This window comes from Mesoplodon densirostris, chromosome 1 (assembly GCF_025265405.1).
Source record: "Mesoplodon densirostris isolate mMesDen1 chromosome 1, mMesDen1 primary haplotype, whole genome shotgun sequence".
Lineage (NCBI taxonomy): Eukaryota > Metazoa > Chordata > Mammalia > Artiodactyla > Ziphiidae > Mesoplodon > Mesoplodon densirostris.
In genome coordinates this window covers 230,724,199-230,748,257 of record NC_082661.1, presented here as the reverse complement: position 1 = coordinate 230,748,257, position 24,059 = coordinate 230,724,199, and the positions used below count along the sequence as shown (strand labels likewise).

Below are 24,059 nucleotides of genomic sequence, written 5' to 3'. Positions count from 1 at the left end.
AAGATCAGAGCAGAAATCAATTTAACAGAAAACAAAAAAAACAGAAAATAAATAAATCCAAAAACTGGTTCTTTGAAATAATCAATAAAGTTGGTAAGTCTAGCCATAATAATTAGGAAATAAAAGACAGAAAACACAAATCACCAATCAGAAATAACAGAGGTGACTGAAGAATCACTGCAGGTTCTAAAGTATTAAAAAGAAAATAAAATATTATGAAAATATTCATGCCCACAAATTCAACAGCTTAGATGAAATAGACAAATGTCTCAAAAGACACAAACTACTAAGTCTCACTCCAAAAGAAATAGGTAACCTGAGAAATAGGTAACCCATATCAATTAGAGAAAATGAATTTGTAGTTAAAAATCCTGCCAATAAGAAAGCTCTAGGCCCAAATGGCTCACTGATAAATTCTATCAAACAGTTAAAAAAGAAATAATACCAATTCTATGCAAATCCTTCCATTAAATAGAAGAGGGAATATTTTCTAACTCATTCTTTGGTGTCAGCATTTACCTTAGTACCAAAATTAAATACATTATAAGAAAACTACAGACCGATATTACTCATGAATGTAGATGCAACTATTCTAAATAAAACATTAGCAACTGGAACTCAACAAGATAAATAAAAGGATAATACATCATGACCAAGCTGGGTTTATCACAGAAATGTAACTGCCTTAATATTAAAATAAAATCAATGCAACTCACCATACCAGCAAACTAAAAAAGAAAAACTGTAAGATCATCTCAATAGACAATTCAGTGGAGAAAAGATAGTTTTTCCCACAAATGGTACTGAAACAACTGGACATCCATATTCAAAAGTGAACTTGGATCCATATTCTATATCTTACACAACGACTAACTTAAAATAGATCATAGATCTAAGTGTAAAACCTAAAACTATAAAACTTCTAGAAGAAAACATAAAATCTTTGTGACTTTGGATTAGGCAAAAGCACAATCCATAAAGTACAGTCCATAAAAGCTAGTAAATTCAACTTCATCAAAATTTTTAAATGCTTTTTGCAAGGCACTTTTAAGGGAATGAAAATACAAGCCAGGAAGCCAGGAAGAAAACATCTGCAAAGCACATTATCTAAAGACTTGTACCCGAAATATCAAGATCTGGCAAGGATGTAAAGGAAATGGAACTCTCATACATCGTCAGTGGAAATGTAATGAAATACAAGCACTCTGGAAAAAAGTTTGTCCGTTTCCCCAAAAGTTAAACATACGCCTATCGTACAATCCAGGCGTTATACTCTTAGGATTTACCCAAGAGGAATGAAGGCCTATGTTCACTCAAAGACTTGTACACAAAGGTTTTTAGTAGCTTTATTTATAATAGCCAAAAGCTACAAACAACCCAAATATTTATTAACAGGTAAATGGATAAAACAGAAATTTGTGGTGTATCCATAAAATGGAACACTAGTTAGCATTGAGAAGGAATGAACTATTGGTCCTTGCTACAACACAGGTGAATCTGTAATTATGCTGAGTGAAAGAACCCAGGTTTTAAAAAGTACATGCTATGTGACTCCATTTATATGAAATTATAGGAAGTGCAAATTAATGTATAGTGACAGAAAGCAGACCAGTGGTTTGCCCAGGGATGAGGGAATGAGAAGAGAAAAGTGAGAGATAGGGAGTTCAAAGGGGCTTGAGGAAACTCTGGGGGTGATGGGAGGGTTCAGCCACTTGATTTTGGTGATGGCTTCACAGATGTACACACACATCAAACTTATCAAAATGTATACTATAAATATATGCAGTTTATTGTACATCAGTTACACATCAATAAAACTTTAACAAAATGGAAAAACATATTTACAGATTATGTTCCCTACATACAATTTTTATTGAATAAATTTCACTTGGAACATTGGATAAGTTTAAGGTGTACAGCCTATTATTTTGATACATTTATATATTGTGGTATCACCGATGTATCAATATTTATCACATTACATAATTATAGTGTACTATTATTGTCTACATTCATTATACTGTACCTTAGATCTCCAGGGTCTATTTACTACTCCTTACAAGTTTGTACCCTTATACACCATCAATCTTATCCCTCCACCATCCCCTAGTAGCCACCATTTTATCTTACATACAGTGTTTGATGCTGCAGGACACACACGGACACACATATGCAAGCGCATGCGCATGAAATGACAGCTGTAGAGGCCGAAACTAAAACTTAAAAGCACTAGTGAAGAAAAAACTGTTCTTTTATTTCCTCTCTCCCTCCCCTTCATCCCCTACACTCTCATTTAGAAAAGAAAAATAAAATGAATTACACCACAGACTAAAGAAAAAGAAGAGGCAATCAGAAGGAAACCTTTGGTTTTGTTTCAAAACTCGAACAAGCAGGAAGTAGCGATGAAGGAAAATGCTAATGTGTCAGAGAATGAAAGTTAAAGGGTTTCGAAAAGAAAGGGGGAAAAATGAGAACACTCAGAAACCCCACAGAGAGCATTTCTTTTCCAATAAAAATGAATTTGTATCTAGGTATCTTCTACATGCTGCTTATATCATGCTGTATGTCTAGCCAGGCAATGCAGCATAAAAAAATAAGTATTAAGTATTGTTAATGTTGGGGAAGCAGTAATAAAAATGACAAGTTCCCCATACAAAATTCATTATATTGAGTCATCATACCTGTCGGCTTCTCACCCAACATGAGCTACCTCTCACTGGGATCTGTCTAGGGGTATAAAGCATAATATTTACTAAGATGGCATTTTCTTCCCCAAAAGTCCCATTCTCATTTCCAGGCTTAGAAGTTTCTTCCAGGTAAAATCATTTTACTACAAACCTCACAAAATAGCTCATCTCTCCCCTGACAATGGGAAAATGCTGAAATGAACACAATATCGGAAATCAAAATTATGGTCGGAATAGATGGGAAATCAACCAGAGGGCTGGAATCCAACCCTCGTTTTAGTTTAAAAAAAAAAAAAAAAAAAAAAAACTTTGCCTCAAGTCAGAAGAAGAAAATGAGAGATGTCATACATGTGTCTACTGCACATCTTTTTCTATCTTGCAGACCCTGGAGGCTTTGCTCCTCATTTTAGTTTAGTGTTTGTTGGGGGATGGAGTGGGGATGGGAATGTTTAGCTATTTCCCTTCTTCTATTTCCAACCTCCGATCCAATATTTGCAGTGAAAAGAATTCAAGGGCAACAGCTTCTTTGGTGAGAAAAGCTATATTCAGCTTCGTGTCACTGTGCCCTAAGTGACCCAGGCAGGCTGGCTCCAGAGCCCATGCTCCAAACCATCACACTGTATTACCTCTTGTGGTAAAAGAAACACCCTTGTTTGACAGTAACCAGGTAGCCAAAATGAAGGTAAATAAAAACTTCAGTTTTCTCCTATTTGGTGCATCACCAGAAAACTTATTAATTAAATCCTAATTACTGCATCTTCGGTTGCTAAAAATAACATAGGGGAAAAGGAGCAACCTAACTTTCAAATCTCCCAAGGCATCTGCCATTTTATGATAATCACTTTATCACCTGCAGGCAGCCTGTGTATATTGTTAGAAGTGAAGTTATAAAATAATAGCATCTCCTAATGTTCTTCTGTAGGCAATGTTTGCTTAAAAGTGAAATTCAACAGGATGAAGCAATGTAAAGAGAAAAAAAAAAGACAGAAAAAGTAACACAAGACCAGGGACAAGAAGGAACTAACTTCAGAGAGTATCAAGAACCAGAAAGAAATTGTATATATTGCAGAAAAAGATCCTCTAGTTTATTAAACTAATTCCCCCAACAAGGGAAGAAAGAATCATGTGAAGCAGGAAAAAAAACACATGCAATTTACTACAAAAGAACTGGATGCCCTTAGCTTCCAACCAATAACCAAATCATTTTGAACTGTACTAGGCATAAGTTTACCAAAGAGCAAACTGGGTTTAAAGCTACCTCCTGGCAAGGCACCATCCTCTGCTGGTCAGATTAACACAGGAAATTTATTTTATTTTTATAGCCTTCACACATTCTGTCCCTCATCCGTCTAAAACAGGCTTTCTCAACCTCAACACTACTGACATTGTGCACATCTGGGGACAGGGGAGGGCCGTCTGTCACACTGCAGATCTTCAGCAGTCCATCCCTGGTCTCCACGCATTAGATGCCAGCAGCATCCCTCTTCAGCAATCCTGCCAATCAAAAATGTCTCCAAATATTGCCAAAGAGCCCTGGAGTAGGGCTGGAGGGTACCAAAATCATCCCCAGTTTAGAACCTCTGCTCTCGTATTTGAGTGACAGAGTTAGCTTTAGATGCTGAGATACTGCAATGAACAAACCACATAAGATGTCAATATCATCAGGAAGTGGGCACTCCAATCCCAGGGTTGGGGCTCATAAGATATTACCATAATCCACATCTAAACCAGTTACTCACTACCAGTGGCAAACTAAACACAAGCACATTGATTTAGCCTTCATTTTACCCCTTTCTAGGACAGGGATAATAATAAGGTCGCCCCTCAGTATAAGCACCGGATTGGTTCCACGACCCACTTTGGACATCAAAATCTGCAGATGCTCAAGTTCTACAGTCTGGCCTGAGTTTCCACAGATTCAACCAACTGTGGACCGTAAACATCCTACACCACCCACGGTTGATTGAATCCGTGAAGGTGGGATCAACCTGTGGATACAGAGGACTGACTGTACTTAACAGGTTAAGAAAAAAAATCTCAAACAGTGGCTAAAAACATCTTCTTTGGGAGCTGAGGAAGATGGCGGAAGAGTAAGACATAGAGATCACCTTCCTCCCCACAGACACATCAGAAATTCATCTACACGTGGAACAACTCCTACAGAACAGCTACTGAACGCTGACAGAAGACCTCAGACCCCCCAAAAGGCAAGAAACTCCCCACATACCTGGGTAGGACAAAAGAAAAAAGAATAAACAGAGACAAAAGGATAGGGACGGTACCTGCACCAGTGGGAGGGAGCTGTGAAGGAGGAAAGGTTTCCACACACTAGGAGCCCCTTCGCGGGCAGAGACTGCGGGGGTGGGGGTGCTTCGGAGCCGCGGAGGAGAGCGCAGCCACAGGGGTGCGGAGGGCAAAGCGGAGAGATTCCCGCACGGAGGATCGGTGCCGACCGGCACTCACCAGCCCGAGAGGCTTGTCTGCTCACCCGCTGGGGCGGGCGGGGCTGGGAGCTGAGGCTCTGACTTCGGAGGTCGGATCCCAGGGAAAGGACTGGGGTTGGCTGCGTGAACACAGCCTGAAGGGGTTAGTGCACCACGGCTGGCCGGGAGGGAGTCTGGGGAAAAGTCTGGACCTGTGAAGAGGCAAGAGACTTTTTCTTCCCTCTTTGTTTCCTGGTGCGCGAGGAGAGGGGATTAAGAGCGCTGCTTAAAGGAGCTCCAGAGACAGGCGTGAGCCGCGGCTAAAAACGCGGACCCCAGAGACGGGCATGAGACGCTAAGGCTGCTACTGCAGCCACCAAGAAGCCTGTGTGCGACCACACCTCCCTGTGAGGTCCACAACTCCCCTCGCGAGAGCCTGTGCAGACCACCACTGTCAGGGTTCCGAGATCCCGGGACAACTTCCCCAGGAGAACGCACGGCGCGCCTCAGGCTGGTGCAACATCACGCTGGCCTCTGACCCCGCATGCTCGCCCCGCAACCATACCACCCCCTCCCCCCAACCTGAGGGAGCCAGAGCCCCCGAACCAGCTGCTCCTTTAACCCCGTCCTGTCTAAGCGAAGAACATATGCCCTCATGCGACCTACACACAGAGGCAGGGCCAAATCCAAAGCTGAACCTCAGGAGCTGTGCGAACAAAGAAGAGAAAAGGAAATCTCTCCCAGCAGCCTCAGGAGCAGCAGATTAAATCTCCACAATCAACTTGATGTACCCTGAATTGGTGGAATACCTGAATAGTCAATGAATCATCCCAAACTGAGGAGGTGGACTTTGGGAGCAATGATATATATATTTTTTCCCTTTTTCTCTGTTTGTGAGTGTGTATGTGTATGCTTCTGTGTGTTATTTTGTCTGTATAGCGTTGCTTTCACCATTTGTCCTAGGATTCTGTCCATCCGTTTTTGTTTTTTTATTAAAAAAATTTTTTTACTAATTATTTTTTTATTTTAATAAGTTTATTTTATTTTATCTTACTTTATTTCATTTTATCTTTTCCTTCCTTCCTCCCTTCCTTCCTTCCTTTCTTTTCCTTCCTCCCTCCCTTCCTCCCTCCCTCCCTCCCTCTCTCTCTCTCTCTTTCTTTCTTGCGTTCTTTCCACCTACCTACCTACTTTTTCTCCCTTTTATTCTGAGCCATGTGGATGAAAGGATTTTGGTGCTCTCCAGCCAGGCATCAGTGCTGTGCCTCTGAGGCGGGAGAGCAGAATTCAGGACACTGGTCCATAAGAGACCTCCCAGCTCCATGTAATATCAAACAGCGAAAATCTCCCAGAAATCTCCATCTCAACACCAGCACCCAGTTTCACTCAACGACCAGCAAGCTACAGTGTTGGACACCCTATGCCAAACAACTAGCAAGACAGGAACACAACCCCACCCATTAGCAGAGAGGCTGCCTAAAATCATAATAAAGCCACAGAAACCCCAAAACACACCACCAGCTGTGGACCTGCCCACCAGAAAGACAAGATCCAGCCTCATCCACCAGAACACAGGCACTAGTCCCCTACACCAGGAAGCCTACACAAAACACTGAACCAACCTTAGCCACTGGGGACAGACACCAAAAACAACGGGAACTACGAACCTGCAGCCTGCAAAAAGGAGACCCCAAACACAGTAACATAAGCAAAATGAGAAGACAGAAAAACACACAGCATATGAAGGAGCAAGATAAAAACCCCCCAGACCTAACAAATTAAGAGGAAATAGGCAGTCTACCTGAAAAAGAATTCAGAATAATGATAATAAAGATGATCCAAAATCTTGGAAATAGAATAGAGAAAATGCAAGAAACATTTAACAAGGACCTAGAAGAACTAAAGAGGAAACAAGCAATGATGAACAACACAATAAATGAAATTAAAAATACTCTAGAGGGCTTCCCTGGTGGCACAGTGGTTGAGAGTCCGCCTGCCAATGCAGGGGACACGGGTTCGTGCCCCGGTACGGGAGGATCCCACATGCTGCGGAGCGGCTAGGCCCGTGAGCCGTGGTGGCTGAGCCTGCGTGTCCGGAGCCTGCATCTCTCTCTGCAAGGGGAGAGACCGCAACAGTGAGAGGCCCGCATACCACAAAAAAAAAAAAAAAATACTCTAGAAGGAATCAATAGCAGAATAACTGAGGCAGAAGAATGGGTAAGTGACCCGGAAGATAAAATAGTGGAAATAACTACCGCAGAGCAGAATAAAGAAAAAAGAATGAAAAGAACAGAGGACAGTCTCAGAGACCTCTGTGACAACATTAAACGCACCAATCTTCGAATTATAGGGGCCCCATAAGAAGAAGAGAAGAAGAAAGGGACTGAGAAAATATTTGAAGAGATTATAGTTGAAAAGTATATGGGAAAGGAAACAGTTAATCAAGTCCAGGAAGCACAGAGAGTCCCACAAAGGATAAATCGGAAGAGAAACACACCAAGACACATATTAATCAAACTGTCAAAAATTAAATACAAAGAAAACATATTAAAAACAGCAAGGAAAAACAAAAAATAACACACAAGGGAATCCGCATAAGGTTAACAGCTGATTTTTCAGCAGAAACTCTCCAAGCCAAAAGGGAGTGGCAGGACATATTTAAAGTGATGAAGGAGAAAAACCTACAACCAAGATTACTCTACCCAGCAAAGATCTCATTCAGATTTGATGGAAAAATTAAAATCTTTACAGACAAGCAAAAGCTGAGAGAGTTCAGCACCACCAAACCAGCTTTACAACAAATGCTAAAGGAACTTCTCTAGGCAAGAAACACAACAGAAGGAAAAGACCTACAATAACAAACCCAAAACAATTAAGAAAATGGGAATAGGAACATACATATTGATAATTACCTTAAATGTAAATGGATTAAATGCTCCCACCAAAAGACACAGACTGACTGAAGGGATACAAAAACAAGACCCATATATATGCTGTCTACAAGAGACCCACTTCAGACCTAGGGACACATAACAGACTGAAAGTGAGGGGATGGAAAAAGATATTCCATGCAAATGGAAATGAAAAGAAAGCTGAGGTAGCAATTCAAATATCAGACAAAACAGACTTTAAAATAAAGACTATTACAAGAGACAAAGAGGACATTACATAATGATCAAGGGATCAATCCAAGAAGAATATATAACAATTGTAAATATATATGCATCCAACATAGGAGCACCTCAATACATAAGGCAAATACTAACAGCCATAAAAGGGGAAATTGACAGTAAAACAATCATAGTAGGGGACTTTAACACCCAACTTTCACCATTGGACAGATCATCCAAAATGCAAATAAATAAGGAAACACAAGCTTTAAATGATACATTAAACAAGATGGACTTAATTGATATTTATAGGACATTCCATCCAAAAACAACAGAATACACATTTTTCTCAAGTGCTCATAGAACATTCTTCAGGATAGATCATATCTTGGGTCACAAATCAAGGCTTGGTAAATTTAAGAAAATTGAAATCATATCAACTATCTTTTCTGACCACAATGCTATGAGACTAGATATCAATTACAGGAAAAGGTCTGTAAAAAATACAAAAACATGGAGGGTAAACAATACACTACTTAATAATGAAGTGGTCACTGAAGAAATCAAAAAATACCTAGAAACAAATGACAATGGAGACACGATGACCCAAAACCTATGGCATTCAGCAAAAGCAGTTATAAGAGAGAAGTTTATAGCAATACAATCCTACCTTAAGAAATAGGAAACATCTCAAATAAACAACATAACCTTGCACCTAAAGCTATTAGAGAAAAAAGAACAAAAAAAACCCAAGGTTAGCAGAAGGAAAGAAATCATAAAGATAAGATCACAAATAAATGAAAAAGAAATGAAGGAAACAATAGCAAAGATCAGTAAAACTAAAAGTTGGTTCTTTGAGAAGTTAAAAAAAAATTTGATAAACCATTAGGCAGACTCATCAAGAAAAAAAGGGAGAAGACTCAAATCAATAGAATTAGAAATGAAAAAGGAGAACAACTGACACTGCAGAAATACAAAGGATCATGAGAGATTACTACAAGCAACTCTATGCCAATAAAATGGACAACCTGGAAGAAATGAACAAATTCTTACAAATGCACAACCTGCCGAGACTGAACCAGGAAGAAATAGAAAATATGAACAGACCAATCACAAAGCACTGAAATTGAAACTGTGATTAAAAATCTTCCAACAAACAAAAGTCCAGGACCAGATGGCTTCACAGGCGAATTCTATCAAACATTTAGATAAGAACTAACACCTATCCTTCTCAAACTCTTCCAAAATATAGCAGAGGGAGGAGCACTCCCAAATGCATTCTACAAAGCCACCAACACCCTGATACCAAAACCAGACAAAGATGTCAAAAAGAAAGAAAACTACAGGCCAATATCACTGATGAACATAGATGCAAAAATCCTCAACAAAATACTAGCAAACAGAATCCAACAGCACATTAAAAGGATCACACACCATGATCACGTGGGGTTCATCCTAGGAATGCAAGGATTCCTCAATATATGCAAATAAATCAACATTATACACCATATTAACAAATTTAAGGATAAAAAACCATATGATCATCTCAATAGATGCAGAGAAAGCTTTTGACAAAATTCAACACCCATTTATGATAAAAACCTTGCAGAAAGTAGGCAGATAGGGAACTTTCCTCAACATAATAAAGGCCATATATGACAAACCCACAGCCAACACTGTCCTCAATGGTGAAAAACTGAAACCATTTCCACTAAGATCAGGAACAAGACAAGGTTGCCCACTCTCACCACTCTTATTCAACATAGTTTTGGAAGTTTTAGCCACAGCAATCAGAGAAGAAAAGGAAATAAAAGGAATCCAAATCGGAAAAGAAGAAGTAAAGCTGTCACTGTTTGCAGATGACATGATACTATACATAGAGAATTCTAAAGATGCTACCAGAAAACTACTAGAGCTAATCAATGAATTTGGTCAAGTAGCAGTATACAAAATTAATGCACAGAAATCTCTGGCATTCTTATACACTAATGATGAAAAATCTGAAAGTGAAATTAAGAAAACACTCCCATATACCACTGCAACAAAAAGAATAAAATATCTAGGAATAAACCTACCTAAGGAGACAAAAGACCTGTATGTAGAAAATTATAAGACACTGATGAAAGAAATTAAAGATGAAACAAATAGATGGAGAGATATACCATGTTCTTGGATTGGAAGAATCAACACTATGAAAATGACTCTATTACCCAAAGCAATCTACAGATTCAATGCAATCCCTATCAAACTACCACCAGCATTTCTCACAGAACTAGAACAAAAAATTTCACAATTTGTATGGAAACACAAAAGACCCCGAATAGCCAAAGCAATCTGGAGAACGAAAAACGGAGCTGGAGGAATCAGGCTCCCTGACTTCAGACTATATTGCAAAGCTACAGTAAGCAAGGAAGTATGGTACTGGCACAAAAACAGAAATATAGATCAGTGGATCAGGATAGAAAGCCCAGAGATAAACCCACGCACATATGGTCACCTTATCTTTGATAAAGGATGCAGGAATGTACAGTGGAGAAAGGACAGCCTCTTCAATAAGCCTCTTAAATAACTGGTGCTGGGAGAATCTGACAGGTACATGTAAAAGTATGAGATTAGAACACTCCCTAACACCATACACAAAAATAAGCTCAAAATGGATTAAAGATTTAAATGTAAGGCCAGACACTATCAAACTCTTAGAGGAAAACATAGGCAGAACACTCTATGACATAAATCACAGCAAGATCCTTTTTGACCCACCTCCTAGAGAAATGGAAATAAAAACAAAAATAAACAAATGGGACCTAATGAAACTTCAAAGCTTTTGCACCACAAAGGAAACCATAGACAAGACTGAAAGACAACCCTCAGAATGGGAGAAAATATTTGCAAATGAAGCAACTGACAAAGGATTAATCTCCAAAATTTACAAGCAGCTCATTCAGCTCAATATCAAAAAAAAACAAACAACCCAATCCAAAAATGGGCAGAAGACCTAAATAGACATTTCTCCAAAGAAGATATACAGACTGCCAACAAACACATGAAAGAATTCTCAACATCATTTATCATTAGAGAAATGCAAATCAAAACTACAATGAGATAACATCTCACACTGGTCAGAATGGCCATCATCAAAAAATCTAGAAACAGGGCTTCCCTGGTGGCGCAGTGGTTGAGAGTCCGCCTGCCGATGCAGGGGACACAGGTTCGTGCCCCGGTCTGGGAAGATCCCACATGCCGCGGAGTGGCTGGGCCCGTAAGCCATGGCCACTGAGCCTGCACGTCCAGAGCCTGTGCTCCACAACGGGAGAGGCCACAGCAGTGAGAGGCCCGCGTACCACAAAAAAAAAAAAAAAAAAAAAAAAAAAATCTAGAAACAATAAATGCTGGAGAGGGTGTGGAGAAAAGGGAACCCTCTTGCACTGCTGGTGGGAATATGAATTGGTACAGCCACTATGGAGAACAGTATGGAGGGTCCTTAAAAAACTACAAATAGAACTACCATATGACACAGCAATCCCACTACTGGGCATATACCCTGAGAAAACCATAATTCAAAAAGAGTCATGTACCACTGTCTTCAATTGCAGCTCTATTTACAATAGCCAGGACATGGAAGCAACCTAACTGTCCATTGACAGATGAATGGATAAAGATGTGGCACATATATACAATGGAATATTACTCAGCCATAAAAAGAAACGAAATTGAGTTATTTGTAGTGAGGTGGATGGACCTAGAGTCTGTCATACAGAGTGAAGTAAGTCAGAAAGAGAGAGACAAATACCGTATGCTAACACATATATATGGAATCCAGGAAAAAAAAATGTCATGACGAACCTAGGGGTAAGACGGGAATAAAGACACAGACGTACTATAGCATGGACTTGAGGATATGGGGAGGGGGAAGGGTAAGCTGTGACAAAGTGAGAGAGTGGCATGGACATATACACACTACCAAACATAAAATAGATAGCTAGTGGGAAGCAGGTGCATAGCACAGGGAGATCAGCTCGGTGCTTTGTGACCACCTAGAGGGTTGCGATAGGGAGGGTGGGAGGGAGGGAGATGCAAGAGGGAAGAGATATGGGAACATGTGTATATGTATAACTGATTCACTTTATTATAAAGCAGAAAGTAACACACCATTGTAAAGCAATTATACTCCAATAAAGATATAAAAAAATAATAATAATAAAAATAAAAAATATATCTTCTTTAAATAAAATACTTGAAAATAGGTAACACACACCTGAACCCACTGATAAATGTTAATTTCATTAAAAAGTGGGCCAACTGGACAACACAGGCCTCCTGATGTAATAACACAAGAGGAAGAATATAGCACTGCTATGATATATTCTTGCAATAAATAAACAAAATCTGAATCTAACGAAGCCTATAGATTTAACTATTTGCTCATAGGAAACATGACAGATAACAGAGAAACCTGAGGATATCACCAGCCATATCTAAAATGTGGAAAATTCTACTTTAAAAAATGACTCAGGTTCATCAACAAATTAAATGCCGGGGGGCGGGGTAGAGGGAGGGGACTGCACAAATGAAAAACGACTTAAAACATATCAACCAGATGAAATGCACTGACACTGTTGAAATCCTGAAGGAATTAACACAAACATTAAAATACGTTTTTGAAAAAAATCTGTAAAAATAGAACACAGATTGAGTACCGCATCATACGCATTTTGTTAGATATGATAATTATATTTTTTTTGTCTTTTCTATAACGTCCTTTTTTGTAAGTCCTTACCTTTTTTGAGATACCCGCTCAAGCATTTATGAGTGCAGCAATACGTTTAAGAAAATCTTTAAAGTATTATTCCAAAAAGTGGCAGTAGAGAGACTAATGAAACAAGAAGTGTTGAATGTTGAAAACCGAAGAGCAGGATAATGGGGCCATGAGGAGTCACTATACTCATCTCTCCGCTTGTATAAATTTAAAATTTTTTAAATATACAAATTTTTTAAAACACAAAATATGTAATATAAGTTGATTCTAATGTGTTTGTTGGAACCCAAATAATATTTACCTGAAAATCAATCCTGTGTGTAGGTTAAAAAGAACTGTTGATGGGGGAGCAGTGCCATTTGTCTGCCAGACAAAAAGCAAAGTCCCCAGCGGACCCACAGCCTAAGAATTACAGTCGTGACTGTTTTCCATTCCTTTACTCAGTGCACTTGTCCTTCATCTAACCTCAAGCCTTGTGATCATTCATTTCCTTTCTTTTCTCAAGAAAGGTGAATGCTCAAAGAAATGAAGCTTTTCAAACTCTCATCCTAGATACTTCCTATAGTAAATGTAACTCAAAGTTGATCTTAAAAAAAAAAAAAACCTCATCAAGTAAACTTCTTTTCAAATCACTCTGTATCTGTATGTCATCATTATAAGCCTTTAAGTTCACATGGTTTACACTTAAACTAAAACATCTTCATTTTAGCCCACAACATAAAGAAAAGATTCAATGAATGTAATAAACAGCCTTTTTCCTTACTGTTTCAGAACATTTAATTCCAAAAACTCACATCCACAAGAGACTCTATTTCAAAACCCAAGTCTATTCGAGTTCTGTTCTGTTGCAATTTATCTATCAACTGATGTTCACTGAATATGTCCCACACTTCCTGGGACATCATTAGGTACCTCATAAACGTTCTCCTTTCTCATAAGCTTTGACTTCTGAGATGCATGTTCGGAGTCTGCATTTGCTGTGTGTTAAACATCCAAACAGTCCGCTCTTCCCCCGCCCCACTACCGAGAAGAGCTCACCTCAAATACTGTTTCAGGGCACTCGTTATTGTCTTCACTTCCCAATCTATAGAATTCTCCAGGTCCACCTCATTGCAGGTTTTCACATCTGGTGAGCAAGCAAGGAAGAAAAAAATAATTCAAACCTTGACCAAATGGCTCATTTTTAAACAGCCAAACCACAAATATTGAATTCTGTGGTATAAAAACATTACATATAATTTCTTATCATATTATAAGCCATATTCTTTTATCAGACATTTCTAGCACTTCAGAAAATCTGTAGTGAAGATCGAAGTAAAAGGATAAGGGTTGGGCTGGGAGTAGGGGAGAACTGGACAGAGCATTTAAATATTCACAACTGCAAAGCAGGTACAGCTATTATTATTACTACTACTACTATTATTATAAGGTACTACTCAGTAGCCATGGCTTACAGCATGTGGCATTTTGTAGTGTCTATATATTTGAACTTGTTTCAGGTGGCATGATTGCTATCACACTGCTATGACAGGGGAAACAGGCAGTACTCTTAATGGCAAAATTCCTATTAGAAGAACAAGAAGTCAGTGGGGGAAAAGGATGGTAAGTCTGGTCCCACACTTCTAAGGTTTATACTCATCATATTATGTTTCTGAAGACTAATACATGATCAACCAAAACAGAAATGACACATAAACTTAAAAAGTCTTTCATGGGTAATCTTTCACATTAACATTACAATCTATACATTCATCCAAGAAATATTTACTAGAAGCCTCTATATAACACTTCTGACATTCATTCTAAATTAGTTTTCTTTGTCCTAGAAGTACATTAATGATGCATTTCTTACAAATGCCCTTTCAAATATCTAGTGGTACCTACCGATGGGAGGGAGCAGTAAATGGCTTATGATGAAAGACATCAAACAATCAACAGAAACTGGAGTGAGTTTCTACGCTCCAACCACACAAAGGAGAAAATAAGAGATTTATGGAAAACACTTATTCCTCCCTCACTCCAGAATGATGTTTCAACTAAGACCCCCCAAAAAAACTACTCGTTTCAGTATTTTTTCCTCCCTTACACTGTATATGTCTATATACGGAAGGAAACTTCTTGTTAGTATACCCTTTTCAAACTAAAGTTCAAAAAGAAAATCCTGTCCAAATGGGACCACCACGTTAAGTCATGCGTGCCACTTAAAAAGTTTGAGGCTTCCGCATGGGAAAGGATGGGTGACAATGCAATGTTATTTCTCAAACTTTTTGAAAATAAAGTAAAACAGGAAGTGATGGTTATTTCACAGCCATAACATCAGACACATGAAGTCGATTACTCAAAAGTCTGGAAACTTTTCAAAGCACTTCAACAGCTCTTGATTACAGCAACTGACAGCAATATGCAATAAACTACAACAATGGCAATTGACACTGATTACATTTTGATCGGTTCCTACAATTCAGAACTCATTTGTTACTGAGTTTGTCAGACAAGCCACAGATACATTCAAGAAATCAAATTAAGCACCCTGATTAAAGGTGCAATCCTTTATAACTAGGACTAAATAATTCTGTTCTAAAGGCTTTGCCAACCAATTACTGCAGTAACTGAATATTCTCTCTCTCATTAAGTCAATTATTTAAATCTCATACAAGTCAGATAACATTTTCAATCAACTTGCTACCAGCAAATCACCATTTTAAAATCCAGGAGGCTTCTAAAGGAAATATTTTATTTTCAGCTTTTGACCAAATGATCATTCTATATTTTGAGAACCATAGTCTTTCTATGAAAAAATAAGCCATCCTTTGAATTCATGGAATAAAAAGGAGCTGTCACACGAGAAGCCAATGACTACATAATGTCTATGGTATTAATCCTCTATTAAATTTTCACTGTTTTCAAATAACTCAATCATCCCTAGCAGCTCTTAACAATCTGTGGATGCACTGGGACTAGGTAAATTTGTTAATAACTTATTTGGGATTCAAACTTAAAAATGCATTTAGAGTGTTCAATCAGAATATATGTTCTACTATAAATAAGGTAGAAATTCTGTTTCCTTTCTGGCCAAGGAACACTACACCTTGTGGATTAGTTTAAAACCTAAACTAATGAACAGAGATACAAATAGTTGACTTTTTATTTGGGTAAATGCTTCATAATTCTATAACCAGTGGTCATTTTTTTGAAACAGGAAACTTTCAGCCCAGCTCAAAGTGCTGGCACCCTACTCGACACTGACTTGGGTCCCAGTCTAAAGTACTTGAAGACGCCCAGTGATTTAATGAGTTTGGAGAATATTCTTTATAATCCAAAATCAGAATCTTTTTCAGCTACATTAGTTTCCTTTTTCCCTCACTCTTTGTGAAAAGTCCTACAAACAAAGTAAACATGGTAATATGTTTATAGTAAAACTCCCCTAAATTAGTCTTATTTCTGGTTTTCTATGGTTCTCTGTCTTAAAATAAATAAAATCATCCAGCTGTTTTTACAAATTAAAGTTAGAAACAAACAGAAAATTCACCAGCGCACACAAGCTACCACCACATTTTCCCAGCACCTTCCCTTCCCTGCTCTGATGCTTTCATTCCAAAGAAGCAGAAGAAAAAAGAACACAGGACAATTCTAACTCAGCTGAGTTCCAACCTACCAATCGCGATAATTCATCTGTTACATTTTCACCCCACTTACTAAAAAACTGTGACTCACCCAAAGACACCTCATCTGCTATTTCTCCCTGCCTTCCCCCACTGCTTCAAGTTTCTAAAAAAAAAAAAAAACTTCTACCAGACTATGTGTGCCCTCTGTTAGAGCAAAAAAAAAAAAAAAAAAAAAAAAAAGAAAGAAAGAAAGAAAAGAAAAACACCTGTAAAGGGAAGGAATGGAATTGCTCACTGAGGCATGTTCTTGTCGAACCTTAAGAAACTTGGTCCAAGGGAAAGCTAGGAGGCTGCTGGAAAATCCAGCAGACCGCCACTTTCTGCCCCCGGGATGGAAGATGACCAAGAAGGCAAACAACTCTCATCACCAGGGGAGGACGGCAGCTGCCCACTCCTCTACCTGACCTGCAGGAGTACAAATGGTGGTCAGCTGCCATTAGTTCTTCATGTGTGGCGGAGAGGAGAGAAGAAAGGGGCAGCAGAGGAAGGGGGAGGGAGAAAAAGGAATGGAGGAGGGGAAGGAGAAGACTAGGAAGGGGAAGGAGGAGAAGAACAGGGAGACATATTTTTCTCTATTGTAATTTTAAACGTGAAGGTCGTGAAAACACACCCAATAGAGACACAAGTGAAGAAAACATGCAAGATATTAAGCATGCATCCTTCTTTTAGAAATCACCACAAACTTTTACACAGGAGTATTTAAAGAATGCTGAAAATATTTTAAATACAAAAATATTTTAGGTAAAAATGGCAATAAAGGAAAAATAATAGCAAAGTAAATGATTAGCTCTCAAGCACTAAAGAGAACCAAAGTAAACAGAAGTTCCTGTCAAAAAATATAAAACGACTTGGAACTTTATCTCAGATTGTTAAAAAGGTAGGTTACTTTTCATTTCTGCAAAGAAAAATGCATTCCAAACAAAAAGTACTTTGAAAAAATTCAAATTTGAAATAAACGTTATCTGGAGGAATCGAAATTTAAAAAAATAACTGCCTAAAAATGTTAAAAGTTGGTAAATCTGGGGAAGGAGTATTATGGGAGTCTATTGTACTATTTACTTGCAATTTTTCTGCAGGCTAGAGATTATTTCAAAATAAAAAAAATGGTTTTTAGAAGTAAATAAATAATTTTAAAAAATAACTCCTAGTACCACAAATGGACAAAATTATCAGAATTAATTATCTACTGGAGGGAAAAAAACAGATTGGTACAAAAGAGCAAAATAAAAAATCTGGCAGACTCACCCAATTTTTTTCTCTTAAACATATATAACTTTGAAACAATGTAGAGAGGTTGGGAAATGTAGAAAATGAATATCTACAGGACAGTGTGTACACAACTATTCAGAAACTCAAATTCTTTTTTTGGAAGAGGTATAAATGAGTTCAATTTGAACACTTGCTGAATCAGGAAGAAAGGAAAGAAACATCTTAAGGTAATCTTAAATTCATTAAGAAATAGTGAATAAATCTCTTTCGTTAAGAGCTGAAGTTTGAGTTGGTAACATAAAGTAACAAGAAAATGATATTAATGCTAATAAAAATCCGAAGTTTGTGATTGACCATCTTAAATTCATACTAGGAATTATTTAGAGATGAAGTAAAATTAATTTATCCTGTGCCGTTCCCTTAAATGCATTACTTTATAAGAAAACAGTAAGTCAGTATCTTTCCCTTGTGTCAATTTTCTAATTTCCTCTGATTGCAGAATGATATTACTGAAAACACAGCATTTCTTTTTGCCAGCAGCTTAAATGAGGTTGTGTCATTCTTGTGTCCTGGACCTCTCTACGCTGAGCCTCACGGAAAGTGAAAACAGTTTTCCAGGTCATGAATTTTTGAGGGTTTAGATATTTTAAGCACCTTGCAAGTTCAGAACTGTCCTGGGACATTTCCCATGAGCAGAGGAAAGTACCACCCGAGTCCAGGGATGCTGATGATCATATGGTTTTTATGAGTTTAAGAACAAATCTGGAGACAGCTTAACACCTCAGGGTGACCACAGGGACACCTGCTTGTTTGAGCTGCCCTCGAACATGAATGAGAAGATAATAAAATAAAGCTAGGGTCCTTATAACCAATTCACTGCCAAGTGTGCCTTTCAGCCAAATCTCCCTTTCTGATACCAACAGAGTCTTTCAGTTCTAATCACTATAACACCATCTTGGAAATGAGAGAAGTGTTTCTAATTTTAAAATTAACTAAAAGCAGATGCTGTCGTCCCATTAAATTCTGCCAGCTGCTACTGAACCACTGGCAACCTGAGTCTATTTAATCTGGAGCCCACTAATGGTAAAAAGGAAAATCTGACTGCCAAAATTGCATACCCAAGTTAAACCAGAGAGGCAGAAAATGAAAACAACTCATGAAAGCGAATGTATTCTAATAAGGTTCTCCAAGCCATGACGAGGCATTTTTCCTGTGGTTAATAAGTTAAGAAAAGAGTTGTTGCTTATTAAATCCTGAATTCAAACGCAGCCAAACAAGCAACGCTATCCGTAACATCCCAGCTGATTTTATTCAGCTCGGTGTATGCTTGCTCAAAGTAAGTCTTTGCGACAATGCCTTAAGATGCAGACGGGTTTAAATGCATTGACAGAATACCTGAGGGCACTGTTAATATTGATTAATTAAAGTGAGATATCAAATAAATTAATATTTAGCAAGGTCGTAATGACAGATCGGTTTGACACACAGGTCCTCAAGCCTGATGAGTTATCTTCACCCCCGCAGGAGGCAGCCTGCTTTGGGGTCATGGGGGGCGGAGGAGCAGGGCCTCTTACAGGTGGCACCGAACTGACAGCAGAGTGTAATGTAAAAGAGCTTTGTCATTCACATAACGTCTGGGGTAATGAAATGAATTCACTTTCTGGCTTCCTCTTGTCTGCGATGCCAAAGAACACTGTGTTATCAGCACAGATGGAGCAGGCATGGTTCTGGAGAACAGCCTGGTGCAAACTACAAACAAGCCACTGTGCATACCAATGAACCCCTGAGAATCAGACCCTTGCTGTTGAGTGACAGTTGTGGAAGCTCCAGAAAAATGAGCGAGTCCCAGTGGTCTTGTGCAACCAAATGTACTGTCAAGACTTTGGACGGGCAATTTGGAAGCCACGCAAATCACAGAGGCCTGGCTGCTACTCCCCTGGGAGAAGCAAGCAGGAGAAGACGTTCACCCATGAGCTGCCTTCTTTTCTTCCTCCATTCCTTAGTAAGGGGGACCTGAGCAAACACTAACCGACTTCTCTGAGCCAACTGTCTCTGCGCAGGAGAAAAGGACTCCAAGACAGCAGAAGAAAAGAATGGATTCCCAAGTTACATTATATGAAACACTGAGTTGCAAAGACAACGGACATAAACAAACAATGCATGGAAAATGATTAGAAAAGAGGCATACCCATCAACATACTCAGAAGTCTCTGGACCTTTGAACTCACCCCCACAACTCTGTACAATCCTTGGTCGTTTATACCTATTTGGAAGAGATGAAATGTTAGCAAATACGAGACAGTCAAATCTGAAAAGCTGTCAACAAACAGTGGCACTCACAGTCCTTGCTAACTCACATTAGCAGCATTCCTGTTGCCTATAAAAACAATGTTTGACAAAAGTGAGTGTTTACCAACTTGCCTTAGCAGCTTGGTATTCATGAGTTACGGTTGGAAGATGATCTCATAAAACACTGTTCCAGGTGGCCAAAATGTAAGGAGCCAGTGGTTATGAAAAAAAGTTGATTAAGTAGTACTCGCACATATCAATGCAATTTGTAAAGATGCATGGCACCTTTCACGTTTCTTATGTTTACTTATTCTTGAGATTTGTCTTGCAAAGTTTTAGCCTTTTAAAAATAATATGGTGCTGATTAGTACACAGGAAGAAACCGTTGTTTGGATGATTCTTGAAGACCATGGAAATCACTCACTCAAAAGTAAAGCAGGGCTTCCCTGGTGGTGCAGTGGTTGAGAGTCCGCCTGCCGATGCAGGGGACACGGGTTCGTGCCCCAGTCTGGGAAGATCCCACATGCCGCGGAGCGGCTGGGCCCATGAGCCATGGCTGCTGAGCCTGTGCGTCCGGAGCCTGTGCTCCGCAACGGGAGAGGCCAGAGCAGTGAGAGGCCCGCGTACCGCAAAAAAAAAAAAAAAAAAAAAAAAGTAAAGCAAAACTTGTTTTGTTTGGGTTTTTTTTAAGAGCCATTACATGCACTGTCCAGTGAGAAGCACTAAGCCTCCAAATGAGGATCAGAGGCTGTTTCACTGTGCTGCCTTTTATTTCTTTCTCCTTACTCAGTTTCAAGCTTCTGAAATGTCCTATTTGTCTGTTATTTGCTGAATTGTGTCCCCCAAAATTCATATGTTGAAGTCCTAACCCCCAGTACCTCAGAATGTGACTGTTTCTGGAACTAAGGTCTTTAAAAGAAGGGGTTAAGTTAAAACAAGGTCATGAGGGTGGGCCCTAATCCAATATGACTGGTATACTTATAAGCAGAGATCCGGCCACAGATGCAAACAGAAGGAAGACAGTGTGAAAACACAGGGAGAAGACGGCCATCCACAAGCCATGGAGAGGGGCCCTCAGAAGAAACCAGCCCTGCTGACACCCTGCCTCGGATCTCTAGCCCTGAGAACTCTGCGAAAATAAACTTCTGTTGCTTAAGCCACCCAGTCTGTGGTACTTGATTATGGCAGCCCCAGCAAAACAGACACACCTTCTCTCTCGATTGTCTCTAGAGAGCTCAAAGGACCACAAGAGCAAAGGCTGGCCCTTCAGCCTACAGAAGACTATTCAGAAGGCTCAAGAATCAAAGTAGCAGAGAGGCACCTTCATGATGGGAAACACTGACTCCAAGAGCAGAGAAAAATGCAGGTCCGCCCTGCCAGGAGTTGAGAAAAAAAGACACTGTCAAGAAACACAAAAATCAGAGCTTGAGCCTGCTGGAGGAGAAAAGACCAGCCAGAGCCCACTCCTTCTGTCTCCTACAGGCTAGAAGACCACGTCCAGCGAATTTTAAATACCAGAGGATTTTTTTCAATACTACTCTATTTAAAACCTAAAATAGTAGCCTCAAAGCCAGAAGCCAAAAGAGCAAGTCATATTCTGCAAACAAATGTGCCCTATGAGAAGTGCCTGACATACAAAGAGAAATGAAATAAGAATGTTACTTCAGCAATAATCATCACTCTGTGCTGGTAATTACTATCAGATAATAGATCAAGTTCAAATTCATCAACCTGAGAGGAGAGTTAATTGCTAATGCATAATGAAAGGTACAAGGGGGAACTAATGCTACTCAACACAGTTTTTCCTTTTTTAACATGAAATTTAAATAAACCTCCTATAAAAGCAGCTTGGAAACGGCACCTAGACCACATACCCTCAAGTCATGTAGGATTTACTGTTTCTTGTTACACTGTCCTTAACAGCCCTGGACTAAGGACTTGGGACAAATTTTACATCTATGAACACACACACGACATACAAAAGACATCATATAAATAGATTTGAAGAATATAAACCAATCAATATGCCAAGCCATATGATTCATATATCGTCTCCAACTTCTCTTCCAAATTTCTCCTTTCAGCCAAAGGGATCAGCATTTCTCATCACCAAGTAATAGAATTTTGAAAATTTTCTTTGACTTCCTGTCACTTTCCAAATGCAACAGATCACCATCTCTGCATTTTCTTCACACTTTGGGCTAATCTCTGCTTCTTCAGCACGGCCTCAAATTTGATGCCTGCATGTTGAGCATCCCTACAGGGACATACACACAACCATAATCCATTCTCAACACCATCATTTTTTCTACTTTCTATTTTTCAAGCCACTTTGACTACCTTAGGTCTCTCCCATCCCCGTTTAAAAATTAAGTCATCAGATCCAATCCAATTCCTCAGCTGAAGAAGCATGTAAGGCACAGACACATAACTCCCCATAAGGGGTCCCACCTCACCTACCCACATTTATTACAGAGTATTCGTCTTCAATCAGAGCAGACCCCTGACGATCAAATTCATCCCCTCCTCAGGCACAAGTCTCCTCTGATGGGGAAGTTCTTCCCCTTCTCTTCATTAATAATTCATCTGCCAAATACTTATTCATCAAATAAATACATGGCGGGTGTGATTCTAGTTGCCCAAGAGTCGACACTGAGCAAGATGAAATCACATCCAGACCTTCAAATCAGAAGAAAATCCCACCTTTTCTGTCACCACCCACAGTGATATTCCCTTTTATTAAAATTTTTATCTGTTTTGAACTTATATATTCTTTTTTCACCATTTTTTCTATTGAAGTATAGTTAATTTACAATGTTGTGTTAGTTTCAACTGTACGGCAAAGTGATTCAGCTATACGTATCTGTGTGAGTATATATGTGTCTCTATATATATTCTTTTTCAGATTCTTTTCCGTTATAGGTTATTACAAGATATTGACTATAGTTCGCTATGCTCCACAGTAGGTCCTTGTTGTTTACCTAATTTACATACAGCAGTGTGTATCTGTTAATCCCAGACTCCTAATGTATCTCCCCCACCACCGCCACTATCCCCTTTGGTAACCGTAAGTTTGTTTCTATGTCTATGGGTCTGTTTCTGTTTTTGTAAATAACTTCATTTGTATCATATTTTAGATTCCACATATAAGTGATATTGTATGATACTTGTCTTCGTCTGACTTGCTTCATTTAGTATGATAATCTCTAGGTCAATCCATGTTGCTGTAAATGGCATTATTTCATTCTTTTTTATGTCTGAGCAATAGTCCATTGTATATATATGTGTGTATATATATACACACACCACATCTTCTTTATCCATTCATCTGTCGATGACATTTAGATTGCTTCCATGTCTTGGTTACTATAAACAGTGCTGCTATGAACCTTGGGGTGCAGGCATCTTTTTCAATCAGAGTCTTTGTCTTTTCCAGATATATGCCTGGGACTGGGATTGCAGGATCATATGGTAGCTCTATTTTTAGTTTTTTTAAGGAAACTCCATCCTGTTCTCCATAGTGGGTGTACCAATTTACATTCCCACCAACAATGTAGGAGGGTTCCTTTTTCTCCACACCCTCTGATATTCCCTTTTTCTGAACGTGACTCATAATTATTTTCTTTTATCACCTGATCACATTTTAAAACAAGCCCACATTCTGCTATTCACAGTTGCCAAAGTCAAAAATCTGAATGCCTGACCTGACATCCGGTTATTTAGGTCTGTATTTTTCCCCACTCAGCATGAATATTCATATGTCACTATGTTAAAAATAGTTTCCACACCAAACCTATCTGAAGACGTTAAATATGGGATAGTATATGTCCCATATTGCCTTTGCTCAAACACGTCCACCTCAGAATTTTCAGATTAAGAATTGTGGACTCCGGGACTTCCCTGGTGGTCCAGTGGTAAAG

The 24,059-nt window shown here is 39.0% G+C and overlaps 1 protein-coding gene across 2 annotated transcripts in view; it reads right to left on the bottom strand.

Moving 5' to 3' along the window:
• ARHGAP10 (Rho GTPase activating protein 10) overlaps positions 1-24,059 on the bottom strand; it is a 336,361-nt gene that overhangs the window by 117,172 nt on the left and 195,130 nt on the right. The window contains exons 14-15 of one of the 2 annotated variants that reach the window (XM_060116129.1): positions 20,039-20,113; positions 14,015-14,102 (exon numbers count right to left, since the gene is read on the bottom strand). In XM_060116129.1, the coding sequence (XP_059972112.1) occupies positions 14,015-14,102; positions 20,039-20,113 (163 nt within the window). The remainder of the gene's footprint in view (positions 1-14,014; positions 14,103-20,038; positions 20,114-24,059) is intronic. The other variant, XM_060116137.1, reaches the window with a different exon arrangement.